Source organism: Carcharhinus amblyrhynchos, unplaced genomic scaffold, assembly GCF_965287045.1.
Source record: "Carcharhinus amblyrhynchos unplaced genomic scaffold, sCarAmb.v2.hapA scaffold_76, whole genome shotgun sequence".
Taxonomy (NCBI): Eukaryota; Metazoa; Chordata; class Chondrichthyes; order Carcharhiniformes; family Carcharhinidae; genus Carcharhinus; species Carcharhinus amblyrhynchos.
In genome coordinates, this window is record NW_027649816.1 from 17073 (window position 1) to 36697 (window position 19625).

The 19625-nt window shown below is 45.4% G+C and overlaps 1 protein-coding gene across 1 annotated transcript in view; it reads left to right on the top strand.

Annotated features, from left to right (window-relative positions):
• Positions 1-9232: 9232 nt before the first annotated feature.
• Positions 9233-19625, top strand: part of cnih3 (cornichon family AMPA receptor auxiliary protein 3) — a gene marked incomplete at its 5' end in the record, with an annotated part of 45737 nt that continues 35344 nt past the window's right edge. The window contains 2 exons of the mRNA XM_080182650.1: positions 9233-9301; positions 10815-10862. Of these exons, the coding sequence (XP_080038776.1) occupies positions 9233-9301; positions 10815-10862 (117 nt within the window). The remainder of the gene's footprint in view (positions 9302-10814; positions 10863-19625) is intronic.

The window sequence follows — 19625 nt, forward strand, 5'->3', positions numbered from 1 at the left end:
ACACCACATTTTACATATCAAATAATTCATGATATTTAAATATTCATTTTATATAGTGAACAAATACATTTGTGGAGTGACATCTTTTTGACTTTGAAGTCTGTTGCTGAAATATAATGCTAAGAATTCCAGTGTTTGGTTGGTTTACCTGTCACATTGTATAATGTCAGCATTTGGGATTAAGATGCATTTGGTGACATCCATCCTCTGCTGCTTGATATCACACTCTCCTGGAACAAAATATCTGAAATATCAGACCACCTCCTTCTGCCAGAGGCTGATTTACACTTTGTGGGGCCCCGTGCTCACCTTTATTTCCACCCCCCACCAATGATATCATGCCCCTTCTGGTCCCACTCACCTTGCCCCACAGAATGCAAAGACACAAGCTACAAAACTACACAAATTGATCACTGCTTTAGTGCTTTTAACTTGTAAATACACGTCAGTATGAATAATTGCTGAACTGAAATCCAATCTTACCTCTTGTCAGAATGACTATAAAGATGGTCAATACTGTGATGTGTGTCTTGAAACGAGCAAACGTGGGACTTTGCCGATGAGCCAGACAAGTGAAGGAGCAAATACTTTAATCAACGAGATAAAAATGCTGCCATTCAGTGGGCATGATCGTACCAGCGTGCCATGCTGATCGACAGAAAGCGGGTTAGGATAAAATACTGATTTGTGCCCAGTGTGAATGAGTTTCATATCCTCTCGGCCCTGTTTTGCCAGCATGAACAGTTCCACATTCCAAAAGGGTGCAAAGCCTACTAACACAAAAGTAATCTTGTTCTTATGTTCTTAAGGATTTATCTGTTCCCGCATGGCTTTTTCCTGCTTCCTGGAATCATCCTCCTTGCCTACATAACATCACTCCAGTGAGAGTCACTACTGCTGTGCAACAGCAGGGACCAGCACCATGGTCATGCTACAGGGATCAGAGACTATTGAAGCTCTTGGGTGGTCAGGACCCTATTGGGCACTCTAAATGTGCTGGGGCAGTGCCAATGTGTTGGGGCCTGTGTAGGGGTTGGGCTTCAGTGGGAGTGGGGCTATACGTGATGATGGTAGTGCTAATGTTGGGGGGGGGGGAGCTCTGCAATGGGTGGTTGACAAGAGAGTCTATGCAAAAAGGGTCATGAAGGGGGCTATGCAAGGGCGTCTTTCAAGTAGGGGGGTATTTTGGGTCCACCAGGAGACACATGGGGAGGGTTCTGATGCCCTGATGATAGTGTTGGTGTGGTGACAGTGATGCTGATGATGCAGGAAAGGGGTCCAATGTCTATGGTGGAGGGTGAAAAGAGGTTTCCCACTTTAGGAGGAGATCAGGGTGCCTTGCACAATGGCACCCAAACATTCTGCAGCTGGCTTCCTCAGTATACTTAGACTCCCCACCCCATCCCCAGCCAAGCTCTCAGCTGTCAGAAAAATTGACAGAGTGTGTCAAGATTGTAGTGCTAAGCTCACCCAAAAGACCAGCTGGAACACTGCCGTTTTAGACTTTTATGACACTATTTTTGGGCAGATTCTGCCCAACTCTCATTCAGTGTCCAGTGAGTCCAAGTCCAATATCAGTGGCTCTGTCTGCAGGAGACTTTCTGAAGGCCAGTCTTGAGAGCAATGGCAATTAGAACTATCAGCATGTGACCAATTGCAGCCACTTTATCAGAGTAGTGATGGTATTTTTGGAAAATAGATTTTAACAAGACTTGTTAGACTTTGAAGACTGAAAGATTTTTAAGTTTTTCTTGCTTCATTACACGCTGGAATGGCAATTTAGGTAGCCTTTTCTGTACCTTTCTTCACATAATCATCAATTACATCATTGTAGGTAAAGTCTTGTAAAGACACACTTTTAATTATCAATATTGCTGAACTTGTCAAATGTTCCTGAAAGCCATTGTTAAAAATATTTTCAGAATGGTTTCCTCATTTGGAAAGGTTGCCTTCAAACCATCATTACATATCAGCTGGTGATTGTGAAGCACAGAGCATTATTGATGAAAGTAATGAATTGTTATACTTAATTTTCAAAAAAATTTGTGTCGATGTTTTCTTGGTAGAAATGACTTAATTTCCTACTGCAGTAGCACTTCGCATTCTCATCCAAACCGCTGTCAAAAAGCACAGTTTTCTTCAGAGATTCACTTCAACTCTGCAATTGCTCTATTATTGTGTCAAAAATAACACCGACAGTCTCAATGATATTCTTCTTTTTCTCATTTAAAGTGATTTCATTATCTCTAGTTCCTGGACCTGTCCACCTCTCATCATTAGAGAGACTTGTATTTTTTGTTAATGCTAGTGACTCTTCTTCCACCAAGCTACAGTCATTCTGAACTTCCATGATACTACTTTTAACTGAGGCTAACAATTGGGAAGCATTCAATAAAGTTGTATAAGCATTTTGTAGCAATTTGCTGGTGGCATTAATTCTTTGAAGTAAACTGTTCCACAAAAGAGCAAAAACAGCAATATTGCAATTTTCAAACTTCCCTGCTCAGGATTTTCCTTCAGCTTTCACATGTGGTTTCTCTGAATATGATATGGTGATGTCTAATAAAGTCATCTTTATATCAGAAAGGTTCATTTTCAGAGCCAAAACAGCATCTGCATGAGGGGCCACCTCGTGTCATAAATGTTTTCCATTTGCCTGCTGCATTGCAACATGTTCTACTGATATGTGGAAACTGAAAAAAGGCACACACATGTTGAACAAAGTGAAGAAAATGTACAGCCTCCTCACAGGATTTAACTGCAGTAAGGAGTGATTGGATTAATGCACGGGCATGCATTGTTCTGTAATGCTTATAGACCTGAATATTTTCCTGCCATATTTGTGGCACAATCGAAGCTTTGCCCACCACAATTTTTGATGCCCAAACCTAAATTTGCAACATTTTCCATAATAGTTGTCTCAAAAGTGTGGAATTGAAGCTGGGAAAGAAACATTGCCTCACAGCTTCACCATCACTAGTCACTTACCTGAAAATTAGTGTTAATTGGTCCACGTAACTCACATCTGGTGTGGAATCAACTTTATCTTCATTAATAAATTGGCTTCTGAGCTGCTCTGCCATTATCGTGATGAAGTCCACATCTTATTCAACGTCTTCAGATAAAGTAATACCTCTGGAAATCAGCAATGTGGTATCTCTGAAAATCACCAGATAGTTCATCCATAGTTTTGGTGGATGAGGAAAATTGTGCAGTTCGTGCACTGTTCAATACTTACGACTTTCAAGTGAAATTACTTTTGCCAACTTCGTCCTTTTGTCCTGCCTTCAATTTTCTGGGTTTTTGATAGTGTCGCCTTATATTGCCAAAGGAACCAACTTTTAATTAATTAATGAATATTCAGAAAAAGCAGACGTTTGCACAGTTAATCCCACATTAATTCCAGCTCTGTGAAACTGTGACAATGGATTTCAGCAACACTTATTCTACTCTTCTCCTGCCTATTCCACCTCACAAATTTATAAACTCTCCCTCCAAAATGCAACCCGGCCCTCACATACTGTCCCTCCCTGTCAGATGAGAAACACAACAGCAAAGGGAATTTCTCAACTGTCAACATGTTACCCTCCCAGATCAGACAGATTAGTGCCAGCTGAGGTGTAACAGAAAGCCTTTTCTGTTCTAATTTAACCGAATCATACTCACCACTTATCCTGTCTCAGCTGCAGGACAGACCTACCAATGGTTTGCAGCCAGGAAGGAGTTACCCTGGGAGTCCTGAATATTGACTCCAGACGCCATGAGGCCTTAGCATCAAGTCAAACATGGGGAAAGGAACCTCCTACTGATCACCTCCTACTGCACTGTGCCCCTCCCAACCTGCGCACCCTCTAACCCCCCACCCCCCCCACTGTCAATGAATCAGTGCTCCTCTGAAAGCGCAAGGGTTTAAATGTAAAGTATTGAGATGGATAGAAAACTGATTGGCAGACAGGAAACAAGTTGTAGGAATGAAAAGATCTTTTCCAAATAGCAGGCAGTGACTAGAGGGTTACCATAGGGAGCAGCGCTACAACTTCAGCAATTCAATATATGTATAAATGATTTGGATGAGTGAACTAAATGTAGTATCTGTAAAATTGGAGAAGACACAAAGCTGGATGGGATTGTGAGCTGTGGGGGTTGCAGAGTGCACCTCTGGAGAACTTTGGTGAGGCCACAGCTGGAGTACTGTGTGTCGTTCTGGTCACCACATTAACGGAAGGATGTGTTTGCACTGGGGGGGTGCAGAGAAGCTTCACTAGGATGCTGCCTGGGATGGAACATTTAAGTTATGAAGAGAGGTTAGATAGGCTTGGATTGTGTTCTCTGAAGCAGAGAAGACTGATTGAGGTGTACAGGATTATGAGAGACATGAACAAGGTGGATAGGGAGCAGCTGTTCCCCTTAATTGAAGGCTCTATTATGAAGAGACGCTAGTTAAAAGCGAGGGGTGGGAGGTTTGGGGGTATTTGAGGATATACTTTCTTACTCAGAGGGTGGTGACGGTCTGCAGTGCACTGCCTGTGAAGGTGGTGGAGGTGGGATGCCTCACACCATTTAAAAAATTCCAGGTATTTCTGTGGAAAAACCCATCTGGTTCACTAATGTCCTTTCGGGAAGGGAATCTGCTGTCCTTCCTTGGTTTGGCCTACATGTGACTCCAGAGCCATAGCAATGTGGTTGACTCTCAACTGCCCTTGAGCAACTAGGGCTGGGCAATAAATGTTGGTCAACCAGTGACGCCCATGTTCCATGAATGAATAAAAAAAAGTGATATGAACATACATGTTAGGAGCAGCTGTCGGCTATAACTGCCTGCTATTTGGAAAAGACCTGTTCTTGGCATGCCATAACATTCAAGGCTATGGACCAAGAGCAGGCAGTGGGATTAGGTGGGCACGTCAGTTGACTGGGGTCCTGACATGGAAATAGGGCCATGACTTCATAAAGGAGGCAATGGTTGAGTGGTGTTATCGCCAGACTACTAATCCAGAAACTCAGCTAACCATCTGGGCACCCGGGTTCAAATCCCACCACAGCAGATGGTGAATTTGAATTTGATAAAATATTTCTGGAATTAAGAATTTATTGATGACCATGAAACCATTGTCAATTATCGGAAACACCCATCTGGTTCACAAATGTCCTTTAGGGAAGGAAATCTGCTGTCCTTGCCTGGCCTGGCCTACATGTGACTCCAGAGCTATAGCAATGTGGTAGACTCTCAACTGCCCTCAGGCAACTAGGACTGGGCAATAAATGTTGGCCAACCAGCAATGCCCATGTCCTAAATAAAAAAGTGTGATATGAACATACATGTTAGGAGCAGGTGAGGCCATTCGGCTCTTCAAGCCTGATCTGTCATTCAGTAAGATCGTGACTGACCTGATTGTAACCTTAACCCTAAAACCCTTGGCCAGACTCCAGACTGTGTGGGGAGATCCAGTTTGGGACTAACAATGTTTCGTTTAAAGTTGATTCAGTTGAGATTCAAGACACCTGCTTTTGGAATAAATCCACAAAATTCCACAAGTTTTGAACAAATCAAAATAAACTTTACTATACAAGTTCAGAAAGATAAAACAAGTTACAATATGTGTCTCACATTCTAACATTTGGTTAAGTACGAACTACACGTGAATTAACAAATGAATTATGGTTAAACACACCACATTACGCGGTACAAGTCACGGGTGAAGTGCCTGAAGATTGGAGGGTGGAAAATGTTGTGCCTTTGTTTAAAAAGAGCTGCAGGGAAAAGCCTGGGAACTACAGGCCAGTGAGCCTCACATCTGGGTAAGCTGTTGGAAGGTATTTTGAGAGACAGGATCTACAGGCATTTAGAGACACAAGGACTGATTAGGGACAGTCAGCATGGGTTTGTGAGTGGAAAATCATGTCTCACAAATTTGACTGAGTTTTTTGAAGGGGTAACCAAGAAGGTAGATGAGGGCAGTGCAGTTGATGTTGTCTACATGGAATTTAGCAAAGCCTATGACAAGGTACCACATGGTAGGTTGTTGCATAAGGTTAAATCTCATGGGATCCAGGGTGAGGTATCTAAATGGATACAAAATTGGCTTCTTGACAGAAGACAGAGGGTGGTTGTAGAGAGTTGTTTTTCAGACTGGAGGCCTGTAACCAGCGGTGTGCCTCAGGGATCAGTGATGGGTCCACTGTTATTTGTCATTTATATTAATGATTTGGATGAGAATATAGGGGACATGGTTAGTAAGTTTGCAGATGACACCAAGATTGGTGACATAGTGGACAGTGAAGAAGGTTATCTCCAATTGCAATGGGATCTTGATCAACTGGACCAGCGGGCTGACAAATGGCAGATGGAGTTTAGACAAATACAAGGTGATGCATTTTGGTAGATTGAACTGGGGCAGGACTCACTCAGTTAATGATAGGGCACTGGGGAGAGTTACAGAACAAAGAGATCTAGGGGTACATGTTCATAGCTCTTGAAAGTGGAGTCACAGGAGAAGACAGTGGTGAAGAAGGCATTCAACATGCTTGGTTTCATTGATCAAAACATTGAATACATAGAACATAGAACATTACAGTGCAGTACAGGCCCTTCGGTCCTCGATGTTGCGCCGACCAGTGGAACCAATCCAATGACCCTCTAACCTAAACTATTCCAATGTTATCCATATGCCTATCCACTGACCACTTGAATGCCCTTAAAGTTGGCGAGTCCACAACTGCGGCAGGCAGGGCATTCCACGACCTTACTACCCTCTGAGTAAAGAACCTACCTCTGACATCCGTCCTATAATTACCACCCCTTAATTTAAAGCTATGTCCCTTTGTTTACCCATCACCATCCGAGGTAAAAGGCTCTCACTGTCCACCCTATCCAATCCTTTGATCATCTTTTCTGCCTCAATGAGGTCACCTCGTAAGCTTCTTCTCGCCAATGAAAATAACCTCAAGTCCCCCAGCCTTTCCTCTTAAGACCTTCCCACCATACCAGGCAACATCCTGGTAAACCTCCTCTGCACCCTTTCCAATGCCTCCACATCTTTCTTATAATGCAGCGACCAGAACTGTACACAATACTCCAAGTGCGGCTGCACCAGAGTTTTGTACAGTTGCAACATGACTTCATGGCGCCGAAATTCAATTCTTCTACCAATAAAAGCTAACACACCGTACGCCTTCTTAACAACCTTATCAACCTGGGTGCCAACTTTCAGGGAGCTACGCACATGTACCCCAAGATCTCTCTGCTCGTCAACACTACCAAGAGTCCTTCCATTAGCCCTATATTCTGTACTCCTGTTACTCTTACCAAAGTGAATCACCTCACACTCTTCCGCATTAAACTCCATCTGGCACCTCTCAGCCCAGCTCTGCAGCTTAGCAGCTTATCTATGTCCCTACAGGAGTTGGGATATCTTGTTAAAGTTGTACGAGACATTGGTAAGGCCACACTTGGAATACTGCGTGTAGTTATGGTCACCCTTTTATAGAAAGGATGTTATTAAACTAGAAAGAGTGCAGAAAAGACTTACTAGGATGCTACCGGGATTTGATGGTTTGATTTATAAGGAGAGGCTGGATAGACTGGAACATTTTTCTCTGGAGCTTAGGAGGCTGAGGGGTGATCTTAGAGAGGTCTGTAAAGTAATGAGGGGCATAGATCAGCTAGATAGTCAATATCTTTTCCCAAAGGTAGGGGAGTCTAAAACTAGAAGCCTAGGTTTAAGGTGAGAGGGGAGAGACACAAAAGTGTCCAGAGGGGCAATTTTTTCACTCAGAGGTGGTGTGTGTCTGGAATAAGCTGCCAGCGGTAGTAGTAGAGGCAGGTACAATTTTTTCTTTTAAAAAGCATTTTGATAGTTACATGGATAAGATGGGTATAGAAGGATATGGGCCAAATGTGGACAATTAGGACTAGTTTATGGGTTTAAAAACAGAGTGGCATGGCCAAGTTGGGCCGAAGGGCCTGTTTACATGCTGTAAACCTCTATGACTCTATAACTACAGAGAAAATGACAGGTGCAACCAAGACAGAATCCATGGATTTGTCAAGAACACACCAAGTCAAACAATCTCATTGAAACTCTGTCTCACAAGGGAATTATAACTTTTGAAGATATCTCCTTGAAATTCTCTCTAAAATTTGCCCCCTCAGAAAGCTTTCCAAGATCCTTTCCCCCTGGATTCCTAAGTATACTCAACGCTAGTTCACAAGCCAATAACACCACTGCTCCAAAATGGTACCTTTGCCTCAACAGCCCTCTTTCTCTCAGAGCCCTTTTCCTAACTTTTTATAGAGTCATACAGGTTTATAGCATGGAAACAGGCCCTTCGGCTCAACTTGTCCATGTCTTCCTTTTTTTTAACCCTGAAGCTAGTCCCAGTTGCCCACATATGGCCCATATCCCTCTCTACCCATCTTACCCATGTAACTGTCTAAACACTTTTTAAAAGACAAAATTGTACCCGCCTCTACTCCTACCTCTGGCAGCTTGTTCCAGACACTCACCACACTCTGTGTGAAAAAATTGCCCTTCTGGACCTTTTGGTTTCTCTCCCCTCTCACCTTAAACCTATGCCCTCTAGTTTTAGACTCTCCTACCTTTGGGAAAAGATATTGACTATCTATCTGATCTGTGCCCCTCATTATTTTATAGACTTCTATAAGATCTCCCTCAGTCTCCTATGCACCAAAGGAAAAAGTCCCAGTCTATCCAGCCTCTCCTTATAACTCAATCCACCAAGTCCCGGTAGCATCCTAGTAAGTTTTCTCTGCGCTCTTTCTATTTAATAATATCCTTTCTATAAAAGGTTGACCAGAACTACACACAGTATTCCAAGTGTGGCCTTATACAACTTTTAATTCAGCTTAACTGGAACATCTGTCTTTCCCAGTCTCTGTGACTCTCCAAAACTGACTGCTCAAGAAGAGTTGTTCACTGAGCCTTGAACTCATTTGGTGACCTCTGAAAACTCTCTCAGAGGCTCTCACCATTGTTTCTAGACAAGAACCAATGTAACAAGCATTGGAACACCCTCTATTTCAATGTTACTAATCTCTAAAGACTGTGAACCTAGTACCCAGAGACACAGGGACTTCAAGACAGTGTTTGTACATCTTTGAATGTGTATTTTTTGCCCATCTGCGTATGTGTGTATATCAATTAAACATGTATCTGCTCCACTTAATAGTGACGGATAAGGACTTCAATAACTGACTCTTTTGTAATTGTAGATAATTGCATTTGATGAATTACGTAAAGACCTCAGGAACCCCATTGACCAGTGCAATCCTCTCCATGCAGTAAGTACACCAAGACTCCATAGACCATGAGACATATGGTAACACCCTCAATATTTTACCCCCTGTCTGAGGGAGTGGGCACTAATGTAGAAGGAGAGGTAGTACCAAATGTGGACACTGAAAAGTGTGCCATCTGGGATCTGTACTTTAATCAAACCAGTGAACGCCCCCTCACACCCCATTGCTCTGTTCCTAATGTCCCCTTAGTCCTTGTCCCCCATTCTATGTCATAAGAACATAAGAAATAGGAGCAGGAGTAGGCCATCTAGCCCTTCGAGCCTGCCCCCCCATTCAATAAGATCATGGCTGATCTGTCGTGGCTCAGTTCCACATTCCCGCCCTCTCCCCATAACCCTTAATCCCCTCGCTTATCAAAAACCCATCAACCCGCGTCTTAAATATATTTAGCGAGGCAGCCTCCACCACTTCAACGGGCAGAGAATTCCAGAGATTCACCACCCTTTGAGTGAAGAAGTTCCTCCTCAACTCCGTTCTAAACCGCCCCCGCTTTATCTTGAGGCTGTGCCCTCTAGTCCTACTGTCCTTTCTGAGCGAGAAGAGTCTCTCCACCTCTATCCTATCCATCCCATTCATCATCTTATACATCTCAATGAGATCTCCCCTCATTCTTCTAAACTCCAACGAGTACAAGCCTAGTTTATTCAGCCTCTCCTCATAGTTCAACCCCTGCAACTCTGGAATCAGCCTAGTAAACCTCCTCTGCGCTCCCTCCAAGGCCAAAATATCCTTGCATAAGTGCGGCGACCAAAACTGCACACAGTACTCCAGCTGCAGCCTCACCAATGCCCTATACAGCTGCAGCAAGACCTCCCTACTTTTATATTCAATCCCCCTCGCTATGAAGGCCAGCATCCCATTCGCCTTCCTGACCACCTGCTGCACCTGCAAGCTGGGTTTTTGTGACTCATGCACAAGGACCCCGAGGTCCCTCTGCACTGTCGCCTGCTGCCACGTAAGTAATAGTCCTTCCTACCATTCTTCCTACCAAAGTGGACCACCTCACACTTGCCAACATTAAATTCCATTTGCCATTTCCTGGCCCATTCGCCCAGCCTATCTAGATCCTTCTGCAGACTCTCCACACCCTCTGCACAATTTGCCTTTCCACCAATCTTGGTGTCATCAGCAAATTTCGACACCATACACTCGGTTCCCTCCTCCAGATCATCTATATAAATGGTAAATAGCTGAGGCCCCAGCACCGACCCCTGGGGCACTCCACTAGTCACCATCCGCCAATCCGAATAGCACCCATTGACCCCGACTCTCTGCCTCCTATTAGACAACCAATCCTCTATCCACGCTAAGCCCCTTAGTCATTGATGTCCCCTCAGTACCTGATATCTGTCGATCCCTGGACTCCCCTCTGAAACCTGCCTCCTCAGTCCCTGGTGTGCCATCAGTCTCCATCCTCTGAGTCCTTGTTCTGTTCTAAGTATTGTTGATTGTCAGTCATTTCACGTCATGATTTTATTCTTTATTTCTTATCCAGCGAGAGAGGCTGAGAAATATCGAACGGATCTGCTTCTTATTGAGGAGGGTGAGTAAATCAGTGAAGAATGAAATACTTTATGGGTCCCCTGTTCTGTATGGGATGCTGACACAATGTTGATTTGTGACAGAACGTTCTGTAATCTGATTTTCTTTTCATTTGTGGGACATGGGTGTCGCTGGCTAGGCCAGCATTTATTGCCCATCACTAGTTGCCCTTGAAAAGGTGGTGATGAGCTGCCTTCTTGATTTTCTTTTAAAGTTTATTTACTAGTCACAAGTAAGGGTTACATTAACATTGCAATGAAGTTGCTGTGAAATTCCCCTAATCACCACATTTTGGCACCTGTTTGGGTCAATGCACCTAACCAGCACGTCTTTCAGAATGTGGGAGGAAACTGGAGCACCCAGAGGAAACCCACGCTGACATGGGGAGAATATGCAAACTCCACACAGACAGTGACCCAAGCTGAGAATTGAACCCAGGTCCTTGGCGCTGTGAGGCAGCAGTGCTGAATTGATGCAGTCCCTGTTTTGTGGGTTGACGCACAATGCCATTAGGGAGAGAATTCCAGGATTTTGACCCAGCGACTGCGAAGGAATGGTGATATATTTCCAAGACTTGGAGGGAACTTGCAAGTGGTGTGTTCCCATTTATCTGTTGCCCTTGTCCTTATAGATGGAAGTGGTTATGGGTTTGGAAGGTGCTGTATAAGGATCTTTGGTGAATTGCTGCAGTGCATCTTGTAGATAGTACACACTGCTGCTACTGAGCATCGGTGGTGGAGGGATTGAATGTTTGTAGTTGTGATGTTAATCAAGTGGGCTGCTTTGTCCTGTATCTGATGGGCTTTAAGAGAATGCTGATGCCAGAACCTGATCAAGTGGTAGTGTGAAATGTGATAATATTTCCAACATTAAACCAGTGACTCTATTTCAAAAAGTACTACATTGGCTGGAAAGCACTTTACGGACTTTCTGTGAATGTGAAAGACACTATATAAATGCAAGTATTTAATGACTACAAGCCATGACTTGAAACACTAACTCTGTTTTGCCCTCCACAGATGCTGCCAGATCTGCTGAGTTTTTCCAGCATTTTCTGTTTTTATTTCAGATTTCCAGCATCCGCAGTATTTTGCTTTTGCACTCCCTAATTGTAACCTTACGGTAGGACAGAAAATAATAAAAAGAGATAATAGGAGCTTGTCAGAAAGGATTAGCGATAACCATTGGGGATTTTAATCTACATTTAAATTGGAAGAATTGGACAAGTAAAGGGAGCATAAGTGTTTATGGGATAATTTCTTAGAACAGCACATTCCAGATCTGGTATTGTGCAATCTCATTGTGAAGGCACCCTTCGTAGCTATAATCATAACATGATTGAATTTTACATGCAGTTTGTGGGAGAAAAGAGTGCTTTCAAGACGAGTACCTTAATCTTAAATAGGGGCAATCATGAGGATCTGAAAGCAGAACTGACAAATCTGCTGAAAGGATAGATCAAAAGATGTTCATAGAATCCCTACAGTGCAGAAGGAGGCTATTCAGCCCGTCAAGCCCACTTCGACAACAATCCCACCCTGCCACCCTACACATTTACCCTGATAATCCCCTGATGCTAAGGACAATTTAGCATTGCCAATCAACCTAACCCACACTTTGGACCGTGGGAGCAAACCGGATCACCCAGAGCAAACCCATACAGACACAGTCCACACAGTTATCCGAGGCTGGAATTGAACCCATGTCCCTGGTGTTGTGAGGCAGCAGTGTTAACCACTGTGCCACCGTGCCATGTTCAGTGACTGTCATTTAAAGGGATATTTCAGAATACACAGAATATTGACATTCCATTGAGAATAAAAAATTCCAAGGGGAGGGCCCATCATCTGTGGTCCACTAAAAAGGTTAAAGGTTAAACTTAAAAGTGTATATTTGCGCAAACATGAATGATAGATAAGAAGGTTGATAAGGAGGAAAAAAGCTAGAGTATGAGAGAAAGTTAGCCAGTAAAATAAAGATGGACGGTAAGAGTTTCTACAGATATATAAGGAAGCAAAGAGTTAGCAAAGTCAGCATTGGTCCTATAGAAAGAGCTTCTGGGTAATTGGTAACAAAGTGTAGGGTTATTGTGGATGAATTAAACAAGTATTTTGCATTTGTCTTCATGACTGAGGATACAAACAACATCCCAGGAAATTGTACAGAGGGAGGAACTCATTCTGAGGTCTTGAAAGAAGTGGTTAATGAGATAGTTCCTGAATGAATACTTTGCATCAGTATTCACGAAGGAGAGGGGCTTGATGTCTAGTACAGTCATTGAGGGAGCGGGAGACCAATTGAAAGATCTATCGATTACGAGGGAAGAAGTGTTAGGGCTTTTAGGTAGCATTAAAACCGATAAATCTCCGGGGCCCGATGGCATTTATCCTAGGCTGCTTAGAGAGGCGAGGGATGAGATTGCTGGGCCTCTGACACGAATCTTTGTCTCCTCTTTGGACACAGGTCCCAGAGGACTGGAGGATAGCGAACGTGGTACCGTTGTTTAAAAAGGGTAGGAGGGATAGCCCGGGTAACTATAGGCCGGTGAGTTTAACGTCAGTGATAGGCAAGTTGATGGAGAGGATTCTTAGGGATAGGATGTATGAGCACTTAGAGCATTGCGATCTGATTAAGGATACGCAGCATGGCTTTGTAAAGGGGAAGTCTTGCCTTACGAATCTGGTAGAATTCATTGAGGAGGTGACAAAAATGGTTGATGAAGGACGAGCTGTTGATGTCGTCTATATGGATTTCAGTAAGGCGTTTGACAAAGTCCCTCATGGTAGGTTGGTAGAGAAGATTAAAGCTCATGGAATACAAGGCCAGGTATCTAGATGGGTAGAGAACTGGCTTGCTAAGAGGAGTCAGAGAGTAGTTGTGGAGGGGTCCTTTTCTAGCTGGAGGTCTGTCACTAGTGGTGTGCCGCAGGGCTCAGTACTGGGACCTCTTCTCTTTGTAGTGTATATAAATGATGTAAGTGGTGTGATCAGCAAATTTGCTGATGACACCAAGATGGCTGGATTGGTGGGCAGTGAGGAGCAGTGTCTGGCAATACAACGGGATATTGATAAACTGGTATGTTGGGCAGATACATGGCAAATAGAGTTTAATCTGGATAAATGTGAGCTGATGCATTTTGGCCGGAATAATGTAGGGGGGAGTTATATGATAAAGGGTAAGCCCGTAAGGAGTATAGAATCGCAGCGAGACCTGGGGGTGCAAGTGCACAAGTCTTTGAAGGTGGCAGTGCAAATGGAGAGTGTGGTGAAGAAAGCCTATGGTATGTTAGCCTTTATAGGAAGGGGTACAACAAAGAACAAAGAACAACCCAGCACGGGAACAGGCCCTTCGGCCCAACGAGCCCGCGCCGCCGCATCACCCTACACCTATTCTACCCTGCGTATCTACGAATGGAACCCCTAACTTAGCCAGATTCAGGGGAGAATAGTGTCAATTTGGTAAACCAATCAGCCTAAGAGCACATCTTTGGGTTGTGGGAGGAAACCGGAGCGCCCGGAGGAAACCCACGCAACCACAGGGAGAATGCGCAAACTCCCACAGACACAGGCCCAAATCCATGTATCTGCACAGCTAGCAGTGCTAGTCACCGAGCTGTTGCGGCACCCGTCTACCGGTCTAGGATCAAGCACACACACCAACACGAAGTACTAGGCCACTCCCGGAACCTCCAAGAGCAGCCCACGCACGACCCACCGTGTGCATGCCCCTCGTCTGACAACGAGGTGGACCTCCACCTGCAGAATAAAAAGACAAAAACGTTAACTTACAAGTCTGCATTTCCGGTATCTCCTGAGGCTCTGACCTTATTTAACAGCCCCTACTATAACCCTCCATCCTCGTTTCACTCATGTGTCTGTCTAATTGAACCTTAAACGAGTCCAACGTTCCTGCCTCCACCACCCTACTCGGTAGCGCGTTCCATACCCCCACGACCCTCTGCATAAAGAACCTGCCTCTCACATCCAAATTATACCTCTCCCCCCTCACCCTTAAATCATGACCTCTCGTATTTGTACCCAGTCTAGGGAGCAGTCTCTCACTATTGATTCTATCTATTCCCTTCAGTATCTTATATACCTCTATCATGTCCCCCCTCAATCTCCGTCTTTCCAAGGAGAAAAGTCCCAGTTTCTCCAACCTTTCCTCGTAATCCAGTCCCTCCATGCCAGGCAACATCCTGGTAAACCTCCTCTGCACCCTCTCCAGGGACTCTACGTCCTTCCGGTAGTAAGGTGACCAGAACTGGACGCAGTACTCCAAATGCGGTCTAACCAACGTTCTGTACAACTGAAGCATTAGACGGCAGCTTTTATACTCTATACCCCTTCCTATAAAGGCGAGCATTCCATAAGCCTTCCTAACAACCTTCTCCACTTGTGTCGCTACCTTCATGGATTTGTGAACCAGGTCCCTCTGTATTTCTATACTCCTAATCTGTCTACCTTTTATCACGTAGCTCCTCTCTGCATTATTCCTTCCAAAATGCATCACCTCGCATTTGTCAGGATTAAATTCCATCTGCCACCTATCTGCCCAATGCACCAACCTATCTATATCCTGTTGTATCACCTGACATTCCACTTCAGTATCCGCCAACCCTGCCATCTTGGTGTCATCCGCAAACTTGCTGATCACACCACTTACGCTCTCTTCCAAGTCGTTTATGTATACTACAAAGAGGAGAGGTCCCAGTACTGAGCCCTGCGGCACACCACTGGTCACTGGCCTCCAGCCCGAAAAGGTCCCCTCAACAACTACCCTCTGCCTCCTATTGCCCAGCCAGTTCTCAATCCACCTAGCTATCTGACCTCGTATCCCATGCGCCTTAACCTTTTCTACCAGCCTACCACGAGGGACTTTGTCAAACGCCTTACTGAAATCCATATAGATGACATCAATGGGTCTCCCATCGTCAACCGTTTTTGTCACCTCCTCAAAGAATTCCACCAGATTCATAAGGCAAGACCTCCCACTAACAAAGCCATGTTGCGAATCCCTAATCAGATCACAACGCTCCAAATGCTCATACATCCTACCCCTAAGTATTTTTTCCATTAATTTCCCTACCACCGATGTCAAACTCACCGGTCTATAATTTCCAGGGTTATCCCTACTACCTTTTTTGAACAGCGGTACCACATTAGCTACCCTCCAGTCCTCTGGGACCTCACCTGTGTCCAAAGAAGAGACAAAGATTTGCGCCAGAGGCCCAGCAATTTCATCTTTCACCTCCCTAAGCAGCCTGGGATAAATACCATCAGGCCCCGGAGCTTTATCCATCCTTACGCTACCTAAAAGCCCTAGCACTTCCTCCCTCGTAATAGATATTTCCTGCAACTGATCCTCAACTCCCTCCAAGAGACCGCACGCTACCGACCCCCTCTCCTTCATGAACACCGACGCAAAGTATTCATTCAGGAGCTCCCCCATTCCCTCCGACTCAATACATAACTCCCCACTTTTGTCCCTAAGAGGACCAATTTTCCCTCTAACTACTCTCTTGCTCCTAATATAGGAATAAAATGCCTTTGGATTTTCCTTAATCCTACCAGCCAAAGCCATTTCATGCCCTCTCTTCGCCCTTCTAATTCCCCTTTTTAGCTCCCTCCTACTGTCTCTATATTCCTCCAGCGCACTCTCCGTACCCAGTCGTTTTGACCTAACATACGCCTCCCTCTTCTTCCTGAACAAGTCTTCAATACCCCCTGTAATCTCCGGCTCTCTAATCCTACCTTTCCCATCCTTCCGCTTAACCGGAACATACCTCCCCTGCAACCATTTCATTTTGCCCTTAAAACCCTCCCACTTGCCAACCGTGGACTTGCCAGCTAACAGTCCCTCCCAATCAGTGTCCTGCAGCTCCCTCCTAATCCGGCTATAGCTCGCCTTTCCCCAGTTCAGCACACTCCCGTTCAGCCGACACTCATCCCTATCCATTTTTATCCTAAAGTAGACGGACTTGTGGTCACTGTTAGCCACATGTTCGCCTACCTCTATCTCAACCACCTGCCCCGGCTCATTACCCAACACTAAATCCAGTATAGCCCCCTCCCTAGTCGGACTAGTTACATACTGCTCTAGAGACCCTTCCAAAACACATTTTACAAACTCCTCTCCCTCCGTACCCCCAGCTCTAGACCCCCTCCAATCCACTCCAGGAAGATTAAAATCACCCACTACAACCACCCTATTCTTCCTGCACCTATCCAAAATGCCCCTGCAAATGCCTTCCTCCACTGACTTCGGGCTGTTGGGTGGCCTATAGTACACCCCTAGCAACGTAATCTCTCCCTTTTTATTCCTCAACTCCACCCACAGTGACTCAATCCCTATCTCTTCCATATTGTCCTCCCTCTGCACTACTGTGATGTTCTCCTTTACTAACAGTGCCACCCCACCACCTCTCTTCAACCCTCCTCTGTCACTCCTAAAACACTTATACCCAGGAACATTCAGCTGCCAGTCCTGCCCTTCTCCGTTACAGCCACCACATCTAACTTCCTCACAAACATCAAGGCCCTAAGCTCATCCGTTTTTCCTGTCACACTCCTAGCATTGAAACAGACACAGTTCAACCCACGAGTGTCCCTCGGAACCTCCTTCTCCCTGATAATTTTCCTTTCACCCGTCTCTCTCCCAGCCACCTCCCCACCCCCCCTCCCTATTAGTTTAAACCATTCCTAAACACCCCAGCTAACCGCCCCGCTAAGACACTAGTTCCCCTTCCATTCAAATTCTCCCCACCCCTCCTGCCCTTCTCTCCTAAACACCTCCCAGTGGTCCACAAAAGTAAAGCCCTCCACCCTACACCAATCCCTCAACCATGCATTCAGCTGCATGATCTCATCATTCTTTGCCCTGCTGGTACTAGGCAGCAACCCAGAGAGTGCCACCCTGGAGGTCCTGCTCTTTAGTTTGGACCCCAACTCCCTAAATTGCCTACGGACCTCTATCCTACTCCTCCTTCCTATGTCCCCCTCCCCTATGTGTACTATGACCTCTGCCTGCGTCCCCTCCCCTTTCAAAATTCCCTCTACCCTGTCCGTTACATCCTTGACCCCTGCTCCAGGAAGGCAGACCACCATCCTGGAGTCACACCTCTGTCCACAGAACCTCCTATCGATACCTCTGACCCTCCCGTCCCCTACCACTATCACCTTGCCAGCCCCCTTCTGTCCCTCTAAGTCAGTCACCTCCTCCTGCCTATCTTTCTGTGCCCCTGTCGACGAACCATGGGGGGCCTCTGGGGAGGCCGGGGGACCCTGACTACTCTTCTACTTCCTCTTTCTCCTCCTAACAGTCGTCCATCCTCCCTTCTCTTCAGCCCTTGGGACCTCTTCCTGCTCGTGGTTCCTAGCCATTATCTCCTTGTTCTCCCTGACTAGAAACGCATCTTCCAGCCGCCCCTCGAGTTTCCTGACCCGGGCCCTCAAGCGCTGCAGTTCTAAACATTTAGTACAGATGTGGACCTTGGGGACACGTGACGCCACCAAGAACTCCCACATGTGGCACCTAACACAGCTTATGTTCCTCCCTATATTCCCTACCATGTCCCAACCTCCTATAAGCGCCAAAAGGTAGAAATGTACAACACCCCTTCTCCAAGCCTGCTCTTGCCTAAGCCCAGCGAGCCAAAGCCCTTCTCACTCAGCTCCCACTCACTCCACTGCCCGCTCCCGACGCTGCCCGGTCTATGCTGCTACCCCTTTTTTATACCCCCCGCTCCCCCTTAACGACAATCCCCTGGCCTAACTTCCGGTACGGAAGTAAACTACACTCTAACAAGCCCCGAGAACCGGAAGTAGAGGAAAAAAGCTGCTTTCAATTCAAATCAGTCACTCACCACAGCCACAGCCACCAGGTTCAATGCTTCCGGAGATCCGGAAGGACAGGAAAGGTAGGATTCGAGAGCCGTGGATAACCAGGGAAATTGAGGATCTGATATAAAAGAAGAGAGGCGTATGTTAGGTCCAGGCAACTGAAAACAGATGGAGCTCTGGAGGAATACAGGGAGAGTAGGAAAGAACTCAAACGGGGAGTTAGAAGGGCAAAAAGAGGTCATGAAACGTTCTTGGCAGACAGGATTAAAGAGAATCCTAAGGCATTTTATACATACATTAGGAACAAGAGGGTTGTCAGGGAAAGGATTGGACCTTTCAGGGACAAAGGAGAGGAATTATGCTTAGAACCCAAGGGAATAGGGAAAATCCTAAATGAATACTTTGCATCAGTATTCACAAAGGAGAGGGATGTGTTGACTGGGGGTGTCTCAGAGGGTGGTGTTGACCCATTAGAGAGAATCTCCATTACAAGGGAGGAAGTGTTAGGTTTTGTAGGGAACATTAAAACTGACAAATCCCCAGGGCCTGATGACATCTATCCTAGACTGCTCAGGGAGACACGAGATGAAATTGCTGGGCCTCTGACGGAAATCTTTGTCTCTTCATTGGACACAGGTGAGGTCCCTGAGGATTGGATAGCGAATGTGGTACCGTTATTTAAGAAGGGTAGTAGGGATAACCCGGGTAATTATAGGCCGGTGAGCTTGATGTCCGTGGTAGGGAAATTGTTGGAGAAGATTATTAGAGATAGGATACATGCACATTTAGAACTGAATAATCTCATTAGCGATAGACAGCATGGTTTTGTATGAGGGGGGTCATGCCTCACAAATTTGGTTGAGTTTTTTGAGGAGGTGACAGAAACTATTGACAAGGGAAGGGCCATGAATGGATTTTAGTAA